Raw genomic sequence first — 15,607 nt, 5'->3', positions numbered from 1 at the left:
AACAGACTCCCAACAAGAGGTGGTGGACTCTCCTTCCTTGGAGATTTTCAAGCAGAGGTTGGATGGCCATCTGTCTTGGTTAATCTAGCTGAGATTACTGCATTGCAGAGGGTTGGACTAAATGAATTTCAAGGTCCCTTCCAACTCTACAATTCTATGACCCTCCCATATACTGCAGCTCCCTTCATCCCTGGCTGTGCTGGCTGGACAAATGGGAGTTGGAGTCCAACAATGTTTGAAGGCCACAAGTTTCCCATTCCTGCTATATATATAAAAATGGAAATACATTATTTCGCTGAGCTTTTACAGTACTCCCAACTAAAATAGAACTAACTTAAACAGCTATGCTCCAAGAAAGCTTGAGCTGGCAGATTATATGAAGTTTATAGGATGGGTCTCAAAGCTGCAGGCATCATTAGGGGCCTTAAGAGAAGAAGTGGGAGGGCAAATAACTTTTCTAGAGCAAAACAAATATCTATATTGAATATAAAGGAATTGATGAGGTTTTCTGCGCAATAAGGGTACGTCATTAACAGGTTAGTTCAGTGCCTGAAAACCTTCTAACCTACTTGATTATGAACCACCAGACACACAACATCTGGGTTGATATTTATCTTGTTAAATTAAACATCCACCTGGCCTCTTAATTATCAACTGTAATTGACAACTTCATCATCTCAGAGCACTATTCTGTCCATGCCGCACTGGTAGATGTAATTAGACAATAATTAATGCCTGTTTAAATGCATTATTTCCTGGAAGTTGGGCTTTCTGCACTCGTGTTAGAAAATAAGGCTGGTTTAATCAGACATCAAGTCTTGTCCTGAACAATTAAGATATGAGTCTGATGTGTTACATGTAAAGCCTTAAGGCTGCCACCCTGTATAAACTAATCTGAGAGTGAGTCTAAGTCCCATTCATCTCAATGGGACGTGCTTCTAAGGAGACCTGCATAGGACTGCAGTATAAGTTATTGCCTAACCCCTTGGCGTCATAATCCCAGTCTGCTAAGCATCAGGAGGTACTTCCCAGAAGTAAAAGGTCAACCCACCCTGAAGGTCCCTGTATGCAGCTGTGCCATGTGGCAAACTGCCCAAACTGGCGACTGAAGCATTTTCCTCTGGAGTGATGTATTTTCAGGCTTCGCATTGGCCCCACCCACCCAGGCAACTCATTGGACACTGAGAGGGTTTCATGTTTGGGCTTCCTGCTTCTGGGGTGTTATTTGACCTGATGCCTTTGCACAACTCCCTGCTCGACTCCGACTGAGCCCCAACAACACTCTACCAGAACTCAAAGCAGCTTCTGCTTCTGTCTGAGAGAGGGTTGCCACACGCCATAGCCTTTAATCAGCCCTCGTAAACAGCATCCGGGCAGAAATCGCTAAAATGTCTGGGAAAATCCAGGCATATGACAGCCCATGTTGGTAGTGTAGATTTGGGTGGATTTCATTAAAAAGAGCTCAATTTTTTTTAATTATTTTTTAGTTTTTGCAAAATAAATTGTGTCCGGATTTTCAGTTTTTGGAATATGGCAACCCTATAGGGATGCGGGTGGTGCTGTGGGTTAAACCACAGAGCCTAGGACTTGCCGATCAGAAGGTCGGTGGTTCAAATCCCCGTGACAGGGTGAGCTCCCGTTGCTCGGTCCCTGCTCCTGCCCACCTAGCAGTTCAAAAGCACATCAGAAGTGCAAGTAGATAAATAGGTACCATTCCGGCGGGAAGGTAAACAGCATTTCCCGTGCGCTGCTCTGAGTTGCCATAAGCGGCTTAGTCATGCTGGCCACATGACCCGGAAGCTGTACACCGGCTCTCTCGGCCAATAAAGCAAGATGAGCGCCGCAACCCCAGAGTCGGTCACGACTGGACCTAATGGTCAGGGGTCCCTTTACCTTTACCTTTATCTGAGATAACCTTCCCTCTGTCCGCCAACAGTTCTGTGCTGCCCTTTGTTTTCATCCCCAACTTAAGCATTTAATGAATAAACATCTCTCTCTTTTTTCTATCCAAAGCAGCTTATAAGGAAATCAAAAACTTATCATAAACACACAAGACATCACATTTCCCCCTAGAGACAATTTCAGGCTACAAAATATTCATGTCTGGGAGACTGCTTCATCTAGAAATCCCCATCACTGAGAGCAAGTTCATATTTGACAGATCACTGAGTGAGTGCAGGCACTGTCAAACGCCAACTTGAATAAGTAATACAGATCAAGCACCATGCATCAGCTCAGTGAGAGCAGCTAATGTATTTCAAGCTGCCATACATGTTTGGGAAAAGGATATAGTGCCTCACCCCTTTGACTGCTCAACTTCAGACCTCAAGCAGTGGTCCCACATGCAAAAATGCCTTCCTACCTACAGAAAATATACTTAACTAGGAACATTCTTCTAGACATGCAAGGACGTCTTTGAAGGAACATTAAGTCATGTAAGTGTCGGAACTTGTGTTCGGCCGAGCTGCTCCTCCGGTCGAGTCCTACGACAGTGATTCACGACCTGAGCCTTTGATGAGGCTCTAGGCATGTTCCCTCACTACGCAGAGTAGCCAAGCAGCAGAAGAGATGAGAAATACGAGCTACATTGCTAAGAGTTTTATTTCTAACTACGCAGACAGAAAAGAATATACATCCTCTCTCTGTGAATGCAGAGAGGCGACTGGTACAAAGAAACAGGAAACCAGTAACAACAACATCTATCTCCCGTCTCCCGTCTCCCCTGAGACTTCCAACAGTCTGGAATCTCTGGAATGTAAACAGAGTCTTGTGACTCCAAGTACTGCACAGTGGCACAAACAGAAACCTAACAGTAAGTGCCCCAACTGCATTCTGAAGTGATAAAGGCTCTGGATGACTGAACATAAAAACCTTCTTTAAAAATCCTCCCTCCCCCCCGTGTCCAATCAATGTGTGAGCAAGGCGTGGGGCTGTGCTGACTCTCTCTGCCCCTGGCACACAACATAAGCCCCATTCGTCCCATACCGATTGACTGAATCCACGGGCATCATTTCTGAAGACTCTCCAGATTGGTTCTCATCTACAAATCACTGAGTGCTAAATCTTTGAAAGATCATATGATGTTCACCAATGTTCACTCAATTGTTGTTTCTCATCCAGCCCTTACTTTTTTCAGCTGCCTAGTAGCCAATCAGCCAACTCTTTTTGCTACCCTTTCCCTCTTTAAATCTTATTTCTCCAGGTGATAACGAGATACTTTAATGATGCAAGCTGATTAACGGCTTGAAACCCTCCTACACTATGCATGTTTAATTTGAAGTAAGCCTGGGATTTTTCCCAGGCAAATGTGCATAGGATTGACTTTTTAGCCCACAAAAACACAATATATAATTCTCTTTGAATTCTTCATAGAATAAAGTCACCTAGCCACCTACACCTTGTCAAATGACTTCTCATTTATAAAAGACACTTCAATTTATGCCAGGATCCCAGTGGTTAAACAAATGAAGGGAAAACCGATAACAGATGTGAGCTTTAAGTTATCTTGTGTGCCTCAGAATAATGCAGAGCCTTTGAATTATGAGTACTGCATAGCAGTGTCTAGAGAAGGTAACAAGCCTGCTAGGCAGAAAGAGGAATGAGTTCAAAAGTTCAAAACCTAACAATAATCAACATTATGATGAATAATTTCACTGTAATCAATTGGGTTTTTTCAGGACTGGATACATATTTCAGGACACATTTTTTAAAAAACAGCAGACAATGAACAATGGCTCAGGGAGCAGCGAAAGCCACCTCTAGAACCGGAAAGCTCCATAGATAAGGACGGCACACCGAAAGTTCAACAGATATAAGGCTACAAGAGTGAAACACAATGATTTGAGGCATGTAGGATATGTGTGGCAGAGCCCTGAAAGTATTTGTTACCAGACAAACTACAACTATAAGTCTGAAGAGGTAATACATGCATGGCATCTTCAATGGAAGCAAAAAACACCTGATGGATTCTTAGGGCTTGCCCTCACTCACACTTGTCCCGTTCCTAGAAAGCATGAGTCTGAGCAGTTTTCAGCTTGACCTGTGCTTTATTATTATTATTTTCCGCCTTGCCCCTCTCCTTTCCCGTTAAAAACCCACACTCTTGTGTGCTAAATCAAAGCAAGCATCAATTGGAAAAGAATCTGAATTGCTGTTGGCTCCAACTGAGCACTAAAGAGTGGTTTTTCCCAGGACAAGGGGAACTGTGGTGAAGTCCTTAGCAGGAAACCTTTCCGTGGGCTCTGTCACTTAAGGCTTGAGGGGAGGAGTGGCTGTAGCACATTTGAACATCTTCCCTGTACGTAGAAAAATAGCATGATAAGGGGAAGCAAAGTGTTTTTCAACCCTACTGAACATGTTTCTGAAAAATGTCATTTGCTTCAGTTTTATTTGGGAGACAACACAAATGTGCAGTGCCATCCTTTGCTCCGGGATGATGTGCCCCACAAGTATCTCTCAAGTCTTGTGCTTTGAAAGAGGAATGGCATTCCTGGGTTTGTGTCTGGAGGCGGTTGGAGGATGGATGGAGGCTTACAGATTCAGTTTGAATCCTGACAAGACAGAAGTACTGTTTTGGGGGGGACAGGGGGCGGGTGAGTGTGGAGGACTCCCTGGTCCTGAATGGAGTAACTGTGCCCTTGAAGGACCAGGTGAGCAGCCTGGGAGTCATTTTGGACTCACAGCTGTCCATGGAGGCGCAGGTCAATTCTGTGTCCAGGGCAACTGTCTACCAGGTCCATCTGGTACGCAGGCTAAGACCCTACCTGCCCGCGGACTGTCTTACCAGAGTGGTGCATGCTCTAGTTATCTCCTGCTTGGACTACTGCAATGCGCTCTACATGGGGCTTCCTTTGAAGGTGACCCAGAAACTGCAATCAATCCAGAATGCGGCAGCTAGACTAGTGACTGGGAGTGGCCGCCGAGACCATATTACACCAGTCTATATTGGATCCCAATACATTTCCGAGCACAATTCAAACTGTTGTGCTGACCTTTAAAGCCCTAAAAGGCCTCGGCCCAGTATACCTGAAGAAGCGTCTCCACCCCCATTGTTCTGCCCGGACACTGAAGTCCTCCTCCGAGGGTCTTCTGCTGGTTCCCTCCCTGCGAAAAGGGAGGTTACAGGGAACCAAGCAGAGGGCCTTCTTGGTAGTGGCACCCGCCATGTGGAATGCCCTGTCATCAGATATCAAGGAAATAAACAACTATCCGACTTTTAGAAGACATCTGAAGGCAGCCCTGTTTAGGGAAGGTTTTAATGTTTGATGTTTTATTCTGTTTTTAGTGTTCTGCTGGGCAGAGTGGCTGGGGAAATAAGATTATTGTGGTTATTTAATGCTTCACCATAACAGGAAAGGTATTAACTGACCTTAATGCTTTAACCAATTAGTTTGGCTGCCGCTTCACTTCTTTCAGAAAAATGCTTCTTCTGAAATGAGGGCTCCTTGGGCTCTACTTTCCATACAGAAATGTGATATTTCCTGAGTGTGTTTGTGTGTGTTGATTGGCAAAGTCACACAACACTCAACTTATTATAATAATTTTTGCAGGCATTTTTATTATTCACCAAAAGTTTCTATCTCTCTCTTTTTTAAAACCTGAAATTTCCAAAACAGTGCAAGTGTATTAAAATAGAAGTGAACACACAGTCGGTAAATACAGGTGACAATGATAATAACAAGACAACATATGCTTCAGCCCAAATAAATCCATCAAAACAATTTTACAGTTGGAGTGAAATGTTTATCGAGTGAGTGAAAATGGTACAATGGCTGCCTTTATATTCAAACATGTGCTCCAAGGCTTTGACACTTTGCATGTCCTCTCTATGTGCTGCACCACCAAGGATTGGCCATAAATGAAGGCACAAAAGCAACCTGTGAAACCTCCCCCCCCCCTTTGCAGCTTGTATTAGTTAAATACTAATACCTTCCCACCTACCCTGATGTTGGGAAAGATGGAGGGCACAAGGAGAAGGGGACGACAGAGGATGAGACGGTTGGACAGTGTTTTCGAAGCTACCAGCATGAGTTTGACCAAACTGCGGGAGGCAGTGGAAGACAGGAGTGCCTGCCGTGCTCTGGTCCATGGGGTCACAAAGAGTCGGGCATGGCTAAACAACAACAAACCTTCCCATCTAGTAGTACAGAATGTGCAGAATTGCAATTTGGTAAAAATATGGTACTACTGAGAAGCCCATCTATAAGCAGAAAAAGCACATAGAGGGGTTCTTCCTGGAACATAGCTCTTCAGTTCAAACCGCATGTACGGACTGCAATTTACAATGCTCGTTCACATAAAAATTTATGCTAAACTGCTTCTTCCTGACATGCTAGGTTTTTATGTGCAGGGCAATGATTGCTAACATGAAGTGGGGAATTCAAACCTACCAAGAGCCTGTCTGGACATGCCATGTGATGTTTCCTGAGCATTTTAATTAGCTTCAAGTCACACTTTAAATAGGAAAAAAAATCCACATTTCATTAAGGTCACTTGGAATTAGCATAGTTGTGGCAGACCAGACATTGGATTATACGGATCGAACCAGCAAAAGCGGTTCGATCTAACTACTCTTGGGAGAGTTATTTTTTTAAGAGCACTTCCATGGAAAACAGAAGATGAGGACTTCAATATGAGAATGAATGCATTGTGTATTTTGATGGCCGTATTCTTAAACTGTGGAATGAGGATGGAATGCTATTCTGGTGTCACAGATAACCAACAACTGTATGTGCATCACAGAATAAACATATATAACAAAGCTACTAAAAGCTCCATTAAGTAAGGATTAAGGAGTGCATTAATCATGGGAAAATTTAGTGCCCACCAATTTCTTGTTCAGCTATGGGATTTGGAGATAATGGGTGATATGTGGTTAGACATACACTGAGCTGACTAATTGAGATCAATGAAATTTACTTATTTGGGTGCACTCTTTTAAATGGGTATACTCTAAGTATAAATAACATTGATATCAACCAACAATGACTTGAGTTTTCTTAATACTTATTGGAAGGGCAGGTAAAATTCCCTTTTCACTGGGATTTGTAATGGGAGTGTTGGAAGGACTTAGAAAGGTACCGTACAAACTTACAATCGAACTATAAATTGCATATTTCTTCAATTGCAGGGTAACATCAGAAAATATTTGCTGTGTCACCTAGTACTTTATAGATTGCACAATGAGCCACAAGGAAGCAAGGCAAAGATCATGGTTTAGCTTCCATTAGCTTAAAAACCCTGAAGTCATGGTTTGATTCTTGTCTGCAAAATTTGTACTGATCTGGAACCCATAAAGCCACTCTCTACACACTTATACACACACACACACATGCACACACACACTTCACACATTTGCGCTTACTTGAAAGACACTATGCCATCGAAAGGCATCTGTTTACATTACTGGTGTTAATTAAAATCAATTGATTCTTGATAATAATAAATATTGAAAGGTTTAAAAAACGCTGAAAGCATTTATTCTTTGAAATATCTGGGTGGATACCACTGTAAAATCTAATATTTTCTTTTATAACTGGAACTAAAAAGCAATCACAGTAGAATTGCAAAGAAACCAAAAGCGAGAGCCATAAAAAGGCAACATAGAAAACGGTTTGTGGCCTCTGAGCTTTAAAATATCTAACAAACTCAATGCAGTGCTGGTGAATTTCCCTCCCCTCTTTTTTCACATGGCCAAACTACCTGTGCTACTCAGTCACATGTAATTGCCAAAATGCAGCCACAAAAGCTGCAATCTATAGTAGAAGACTGGCATGGGTGGGTGAGGTTTCTAACCCCTCGCTTCAGACCAACCACTATAAAATATGTACAGACAGAATTAGGGTGGCCACATGGCCAACTGTACAGAGGATTGCCCTCTGTTTGAAGGGCTGTCAGTCCAAGCCCTGTTTAAAAATAAAGGAACTTAAGAAGGGAGAGCAGGGGGAGGTGGTCTTGAAGTTGTCTGTCAACAGTTGGCACTTCGACAGCGGACTGAGCAGACTCACAGATCACCTGTCACAATCTTCCTTGCTATGTTGAGATGTATTTCTATTTGAGTTACTGTAATAATTTCTAAATTTGCACACACTCTCTTTCTCTGTGCATGCATATATATGAACATCTGTGTCTTCTTTTATGCTCATTTTTGGCAATGCATAAGTGGCTACCCTACACGTATTTTACACACACACACCTTTCTGCCCTGCACAATAAAAGAGGAAGGTACTTCCACATCAGTTTTCTGCATTAGATTGCGGCCATTTGTAAACACAAACCAAAAGCCAACAGATCACAGATAAACTACACATAGCTGAAGATATGTGTTTTTTCGTCCTTAGATATAATCAATAATCCAGCCAAATTCTAGTTTTTGAGGGAGGGTTGCTGTAATAACCTGGTGCCCTGTGGATATTTTGGACTATAAAGTCCATCATCCCTGGCTATCAACATTGGGCAATGTGAGGTGGGCAGCTCAAGGAGCTGATTTTGGGTGCCACAGAAGGGCAGCACGTTGTCTATGTTTTAATTAATTGTTGCTGTTGTTTTTACAGAGACCTTGTTTTGGCCTTTGGGGACAAATTCTGAAGATTTGCAGAGAAAGTGCAGAAAACAGAATGCAAACATTTCTGTGCTTGATTGTTACTTTTTATGATACATTGGCTAATAATATTAATAATATTTCAACATGTCTCTCAGCTTGTGAAAATAAGCAGATATGTGGAACCAAATCCTCTCCTGGCCCATAAACAATCAAATCAGTAGGATCCCACCAGGATAAAATTTGATCTAATTCTTACATGTAATAGTGCAACTGAAGGCCATTCTTTAATATACCAATTAAATTTGTCAATATTAATATTTGTCCATTAACAAGACCAGCTGGTGTTTAGAAGGGGCAGCCTGTGGTATTGTATAGCTGTGTCTTTTAATTGCTTTTAATTGCAATAGTGAAGCAGTCTTATTTTACTTCCTGGGTCGCTTAGCAAAGCCCTTCCATAGCAGGCTGATTTTGAAGCAATGGTTTATTCCACATTAAAAACTATATTGGTTGTCTACTCAGGAATTCATGTTACAATCATTGAGAAAACCTTCAGACTGTACAAAAAAATATTGTAATGGCAAATAAATCTGTGGTTTTGTGTGTTTTCTTTGGGAACTATCATGGTTTTAATTTCCTTCTCATGTCTATGGTTTGTTAGTATATGCAAATCATCAAAGAGACGCTGTGTAATTGGATGTTGGAGGTGCTCTTAATCTTTTTAAACTTATTATTAATAATGTCACAACGTTTGCCTGCATAATTGATGATACAAAATGAAAGCTCACAAACCGAAAGACTGGGCTAGTGGAAATTAGCAGCAATACAAAGAGTTAAAGCTGAATTGGAGCAATTTGTGTCTTCTGTGGATTGCTGTTTGCTCTGATTGAGCTTTAAAGAGCAGGGAAAGCTCCGGAGCAAAAAATTGTGGGCGGAATAAGGATTCCACATGCTTCTTACAAGTGGAATGAGAGGCATGACGGCCACTGATATGCAAAGAGCGCATTCAAGCTAGTCTTGCTCCTGAGTCATAAGGCCAGGATACCACCTTGCGGTACATTGTAAAAGTACCACAGCTGAACTGGTAGCCATTTGCACATTCTTTGTAACATCCAAAGAGGTCGCCAGACACAGCCTGCATTTCCCTTCAGACAGTACGAAGAAGCTGCAACCAACTGAATGCGCACGACTACGTGGTTGGCTATGTAAAACCCAATGCAGGTTTCAACTGAAGAGCTAATTCGGAAGTGCCATTGTGAAATAGTACAGACCTCAGAGGCGGAGAATATACCTGGCATGGAAAAAGCCACAGGTTCAAAAGATCACAGCTGTCAAGCTCCAGCGCAAGGAAGCCAGGTAGGAGGGTTTGGAAAGAACCCCACCGGCCTTCTTGATAACTCACTCCTAGAACTTGCTGGAGTAGATGAGCTATGGTCAGCCTCAGGCGTTTGGCAGTGCCACCTCGGCCAAACATAGAAAGGCATTCAGAAGTCATGGCAGTTACTTGAAAACTGGCCTACTCTTCCACGAGGTTCCATAAAACTCTGAAATTTACACTGTATAGATATGTGTATATTGTTTCAGGCAATCTCATTCCCAAATAAGACAGTACAACCCCAAAGTGAGAACTGAGCTATTCCCAACAGTCACTTAAGAATTCACCATGCTATAATCCATTAGGAGCTGCAAGAAAACATGTTAAAGAATCATTATCAAAAAGCAGATTTTTGTTTTACCAAGAAAGGCACCTGAAGTTAATACATATCCCATCTTAATGTAACGTGTGATTGTTTTAAACATTGTGAGAGATGAATTCATGCGCTAAACATAAATACCTGTTTTCTTGTGCTGAACACCACTACCTGCTATTGTAATTTGTCAACAAAGCTGATGAAAATTTCTATTGCCAGTGTATGCCCAATCTTAATCTAGCCTTATTTACATTGAGGGACATGCAGCAAATTCTGCTAACGAAACCTTACTGATACCCAGTGAGGTCCAATGTGTAAACTGTTGGGTTTTGATATAAATCTCAGCTGAACCATGGGAATATTTCCTTATCTAAGGATAGGTTTCTGATCTGACCTTGGACAGCAGTCACAAGAACAAAACAAAAGATAGATGGCAACAGGGAAAGTGACAGATAAACAATCATAAAATAACCAGGCATTAGATAATGGGAGTTTCTTTTGTTTATATTTATAAGATCTTGACTCCCCAGTTTCTTCCCATTCACAAAGGACTACATATCAGTGAAGTCAGGAGAGCCAAAGGAAGACATTCATTGCTGCTTTCTTCAGTGCAATATGCCCTACAAACAAGGGTACATAGAAGCCGAAATGAGCGACAGTCCCTGTCATTTGGTTGCAAGGAATAGTTTGCCATCTATAAAGCATGCCACACATCGAGGTGGGGGAGAAAAGTGATTTTGAGAGACATGCAGCCCAATCATTTAGGCTGCAGTCCTAGAACCAGGCAGCTGGCAGTAATCCCCATTGAACTCCATGGGATGTGTGGGTCAGGGCTGGCCCAGCCATGAAGCAGACTGAGGCAGCTGCCCATCCCTGCCGCTAGAGAAGGGAGGAAAAGCAGCAGCTTCCAGCAAGATCTTGCAAGATCTCGCAAGAAGTCCGCTAGTTCTTGCGAGATTTGCCAGAAGCTGCTGCCCTGCAACCCTGGTAAGTGAGGTTTGGGCAGAGGGGCAGTGAAGCGGGCGCAGCACCTCCCCGTTTTGCCTAAAGTGGTGAAATGGGATGAGCCGCCCCTGTTCTGAGTAGACATGTACAGAATTGTACTGTTGCAGCATCCATTTGAGGAACATAGGAATCAGACCATTGGCTCATCTGACTAATCTTCAATGAACAGAAGCAGCTCTCCAGAGTTTCAGACAGGGGCACTCCTGACAGTTACATGGAGATACCAGGGACTGAACCTAGGATTTTAGGCATGCGGGACAGATGTTCTGCAACTGAGCATCTCTGCCCTTCCCCATAAAAGTAAAGGGACCCCTGACCATTAGGTCCAGTCATGGCCAACTCTGGGGTTGCGGCGCTCATCTCACTTTATTGGCCGAGGGAGCCGGCCTACAGCTTCCAGGTCATGTGGCCAGCATTCTGGCGATCCAGAGCAGCGCACGGAAATGCCGTTTACCTTCCCGCCGGAGCGGTACCTACTTATCTACTTGCACTTTGCCGTGCTTTCGAATTGCTAGGTTGGCAGGAGCAGGGACCGAGCAACAGGAGCTCACCCTGTCGCAGGGATTCAAACCGCCAACCTTCTGATCGGCAAGTCCTAGGCTCTGTGGTTTAACTCACAGCACCACCCATGTCCCTCGCCCTTCCCCATACTCTGCCAATAAATACAGTTTCTTCACATCCCTCAACCTTCTTTTCCCTTCTTTTCCCATGACCTCTGATTTTCCTTCATCTTTGTTCTAGACAGAGGATGGTACATTTTAAAAAAAAACAACCAACCATTTAAGGGAAGGAAATTGCAAAAAAAAAGAAGAAAAAAGTTTCTTATTTTATTCTAAATGGAATTTCTGAATTTGTCAACCTGAATCCTGCCCTTACACATCAGGCAGGCTCCATATTCAACCCTCTTATACTAAGCACAGCTCAGAAGCTGTCAACAAAGTTTCAGGATGCCTCCTGTCCATTTTGCCTGCCTGAGACTGCAAAACCAGGAGGGGCTGTCAATCAAGCGGTATTCAGTTTGGTGCGTCACTCACTACCCAAGCCATGCTTGAAGTGCAAAGAAATGGTATCACTCAAGTCCTACCTAAAAACACTGCTGGGGGGTTGTTCTGGAAATTGTAAAAGTGCTGCTTCTTATTTTAGAAAAGGGTCTTCTAGGGAAGGATGGCGTGACATATCTGCATCCAAGTGGGAAGGGAGATTTAAAAGGGTGGTGTATTTTCAAAACAAAACCAGAATGTGACATACTTTATAGACAGATCCCTGAAAAGCAGAATCACACACACATACAAAATTCCAATGTGAGCAGCATTTATGGTTCTTTAGCTCCCAACTCAAATATTTTCCTTCCCTCCCCACACACACCTTTTTAATGAAAGGATTTTGGCTTAGTGCCACTGAAGGCTTTATATACAACATCACCAAGGCTAGTGGATTGCGTCCGTAGGGTGCATCTCCTTTCATCTGCTTGCCTCTTCTGCACTGAAGTTCAAATGTACAGTATGGATGATATATGCATGTCCAAGACTTCAGCTGGATATCAGTGCTTTAAGCTGCGGTCCTATACCCGCTTACCTGGAGGGAAGTCCCATTGAATTCAATGGGACTTACTTGTAAGTAGACGTGTACAAGACTGCACTGTTAGTGAACTATATATATATATATATAAAGCTATTCAATAGAAAACATAAAACATTGATACAAATATATAAAAAAAGTCAAAATCAGTATAAAAAGCTTATATTTATAAAAAATACTTTTTTTAGGCAACAGTCTTCCCCTGAGGGTATATACCACAAATGTTGGATTCATAAATATTGTTCTGCACTGCAGCTCAGTTATCAAGGTTCATCTCTTCCAGGAAGTACAAATTGCTCCAGTCACCTGACATGCCTGCAGTGGTTGCCTCAGGATACATTCCCTAGCTTAAGAAGATGATGAACAACAGCGTCAACAGAGCCTCCGAAAAATCTGGAGAAGATTCCTTCTTCCACATATGGAAGATACAAGAGCAGGATCAATAGGGTAGCGAGTGTGTATCACATGAACGGGCTTTCAAGGTTCCCCTCCAGAAGCTTACTGACTTTTCTGTACCCAGTCCCAGCTGTCTTCATTCTCTTGCCTGTTCTTCTCAGCCTCAATGATCTCTTTGTATTTTCTGCGAAAGAAGCCCATCTGCAAGTGAAAAAGAAAACTTCGTGAAGAGTGCATTTCTGATACACACGCATCACAATTTGAAAAGTCCTTAAGATGAATTTTTTGTACTGGTGTTCCAGTAACTTGAATGGGACTTGAGGGAGGATTGGATGGTATAATAATAATAATAATAATAATAATAATAATAATAATAATAATAATTTATTTGTACCCCGCCCATCTGGCTGGGTTTCCCCAGCCACTCTGGGCGGCTTCCATAAAAACCAAAAATACACTAAAATACCTTGCACAGATGTGCATGGGAGCAGATATCTGGGTTGGTGTTTGGTCTGAGGGATCCACAGTATCTATTTCCCCCTTCCCCCTTCTGCCTCTGACCCGGAAAGCTGTCTGTGGACAAATGGCAGCTCCCTCGGCCTGAAAAGCGAGATGAGCACAGCACCCTACAGGTGCCTTTCACTGGACCTAACCGTCCAGGGCACTTTAAAGGTAAAGGTAAAGGGACCCCTGACCAAACTGCTGCTCATTGCCTTTTTAATTTCACATGCATGTGCAAATAAGATATATATGGTCATTGTGTTTGCATATGTGTGGTGGTGTTCAGAAAAAAATAATAATGGATGGTTGTGGTTGCTAGCGTGAAAAGTGCCGGAGGGGGTTGGCAACAACAGTAGTATCAGGACAATAGCTGGTACAGCAACAAGAAGAACAGTTGTTGTTTCTTTTCCTGTGAGCAGGTTGTATTATTAAGATCTGTACTTACAGCTAATCCTCAGAGTTCTTAGCCCAGCAAGTAATTGGTTAGCAAGAGGCTTACCTCCTACACCACAATGCACAAGTCCACCAAGTTGCTGCTAAGCACAACTCCCTCAGCCATGAATCGTACCATCTCCCAACCTAATGTATGTTACAGAGTTGCTCTGAGGATAAATTGGGTGAGGTAAGTCCGCTCACCCCTCTTGGTGCAGCAGCGCTGCTGGACGGAAGAGGCTTCACTGGGGCCACGATAGTGGAATTCAAATGGCAGTGCCCTCCCTGATAGATGGAGGGGGCATAAGCCTATCAGGAGCCGGATCTTAGCCTGCGCCCTGCATTGGCGAATGGGGATGCAGGCTAGGACATGGGCGGAGTCAGGGGCAGAGCCAATGGAGCCGATTGTGGGCTTCCCTCAGATCCGCCCTCTGCCCATTTAAGCAGCCAGCACCTGGGACACAGCCTGTTTGTTCCTGCACTGGGTTTCCCCCCATCCCACCCACCCTCAGTTTACACTGATAGGCAATGACTTTGCTGTGGCTATGGGGGTCACCCTTGTTTTGGATGGAGGAGAGGTTGTAGTCTCTGCCTGCCCCTCCAAACGCTGGGGTATCCCGCTAAAGGGATCCAGGGGGAGTGGCCATGTCCACATGCCGAGGGGGGCCAGGGCCGAAGGCACTCCCCCAGACAGCAGTCACTGTGGGGGTTACCCTATTTGATGTAGGTCTTAGGAACCCTTGCCTGGATTGACCCCTGCCTGGATCCTTTCGGTGGATGGGCCAGAAGTATCTAGATTGCCCCATGCCCAAGCCAAACCTCTTACATCTGTATTCAATAAAGTTGTGGCCTGTTTTGACCCAAAACCCAGTCTTATTGGTCTCTTATTTATATGGGTTGGGATGCCTTGTCCTGCAAAAAATATACACCACCTTGTGCCCACCTTTCTTCTGAAGAAACAAATGCATAGAAACGAGAGGAGTTTCTCCACACACACACACACACACACACACACAGCTCCGTCCAGAAATCAACCTGAGTTGAGAGGCACTCCTATTAGCAGAGGCTTCTCTTGTCAGCGGTTCAAACCAAATTTCCCCTGAAGTTGCATTTGGAGACGTTTAAAAAACCACTGAGAAATGTTGCTAATCTGACAGATTCTTCCCTTTCAAGTTCTTCATGATGTTTCCACATTCTCACTGACTCCTCACATTTTGCTTTAGGATACATTTGGCAACAATGCTTAAAAGTGAGTATGGAGAAAACGGGGAGATGTTGCTACTCACATTAGGATTCATTTATTTTTTACACTTCCCTTAGAGATTCTTGCAGATCTTTCACCTCAACAGGACCTTCCAAAATGACGTCCATTTTCATTTTAGGAAAAAATTCAAGAGCACTTCGGCCCTCCGTATGCTTTTGGCCTCCAACTTCCATGAACCCTAGCTAGCAGAACCAGCGGTCA

At 43.3% G+C, this 15,607-nt stretch overlaps 1 protein-coding gene and 1 long non-coding RNA gene across 2 annotated transcripts in view; both read right to left on the bottom strand.

Annotated features, from left to right (window-relative positions):
- Positions 1-5,540: 5,540 nt before the first annotated feature.
- LOC310828716 overlaps positions 5,541-15,607 on the bottom strand; it is a 232,064-nt gene continuing 221,997 nt past the window's right edge. Inside the window, exon 2 of the long non-coding RNA XR_014557085.1 lies at positions 5,541-8,098. This is a non-coding gene — a long non-coding RNA (uncharacterized lncRNA). The remainder of the gene's footprint in view (positions 8,099-15,607) is intronic.
- The window catches only part of ITGA9 (integrin subunit alpha 9), a 231,444-nt gene continuing 221,377 nt past the window's right edge, over positions 5,541-15,607 (bottom strand). The window contains exon 28 of the mRNA XM_083706263.1: positions 5,541-13,410. Within this exon, the coding sequence (XP_083562389.1) occupies positions 13,312-13,410 (99 nt within the window). The 3' untranslated portion in view covers positions 5,541-13,311. The remainder of the gene's footprint in view (positions 13,411-15,607) is intronic.

Source organism: Podarcis gaigeae, assembly GCF_964106915.1.
Source record: "Podarcis gaigeae genome assembly, chromosome: 12".
Classification (NCBI taxonomy): Eukaryota; Metazoa; Chordata; class Lepidosauria; order Squamata; family Lacertidae; genus Podarcis; species Podarcis gaigeae.
This window is presented reverse-complemented; position numbering and strand designations above follow the sequence as displayed.